Source organism: Stegastes partitus, unplaced genomic scaffold (assembly GCF_000690725.1).
Source record: "Stegastes partitus isolate 25-593 unplaced genomic scaffold, Stegastes_partitus-1.0.2 Scaffold2426, whole genome shotgun sequence".
Classification (NCBI taxonomy): domain Eukaryota; kingdom Metazoa; phylum Chordata; class Actinopteri; family Pomacentridae; genus Stegastes; species Stegastes partitus.
Window position 1 is genome coordinate 57401 of NW_007580157.1, and position 393 is coordinate 57793.

Sequence of the window (393 nt, forward strand, 5' to 3'; positions counted from 1 at the left end):
ATGTGCGGGCCTGTTACGCATGGAGAAGCACATGGATACAGTTTTTTTTTACATTAACGAGTGAAAATGAAGAGAAGAGAAATTTGGGACTTACGTTTGACAACAATGGCAGCAATGACAAGACCGACAACACCGACAGCAACGATGATGCCAGCAATTGCACCACTTTTGTCTGAAAGAACAAAGGAAAGATGTCAGTGTTTATATTTCGCTAGTTCACATTAATCTGTCCACCGTCCATCCATAACATTACATTTATGCCAAAATAATCAAACCAAACTTCAGCAGGGGGTAATGTCTCATCGTAAACGAAAGGACATGTCAAGGAATCAAACAAGTTTTCCGATGACGTTTTCTCTCGTCACTGAGTTTTATTTTCCTTCTGACAACTTT

The 393-nt window shown here is 39.7% G+C and overlaps 1 protein-coding gene across 1 annotated transcript in view; it reads right to left on the reverse strand.

The window, feature by feature from the left end:
- Positions 1–393, reverse strand: part of LOC103374985 (butyrophilin-like protein 9) — a 4429-nt gene that overhangs the window by 1632 nt on the left and 2404 nt on the right. Inside the window, exon 4 of the mRNA XM_008305167.1 lies at positions 95–175. Coding sequence (XP_008303389.1) covers positions 95–175 — 81 coding nt within the window. The remainder of the gene's footprint in view (positions 1–94; positions 176–393) is intronic.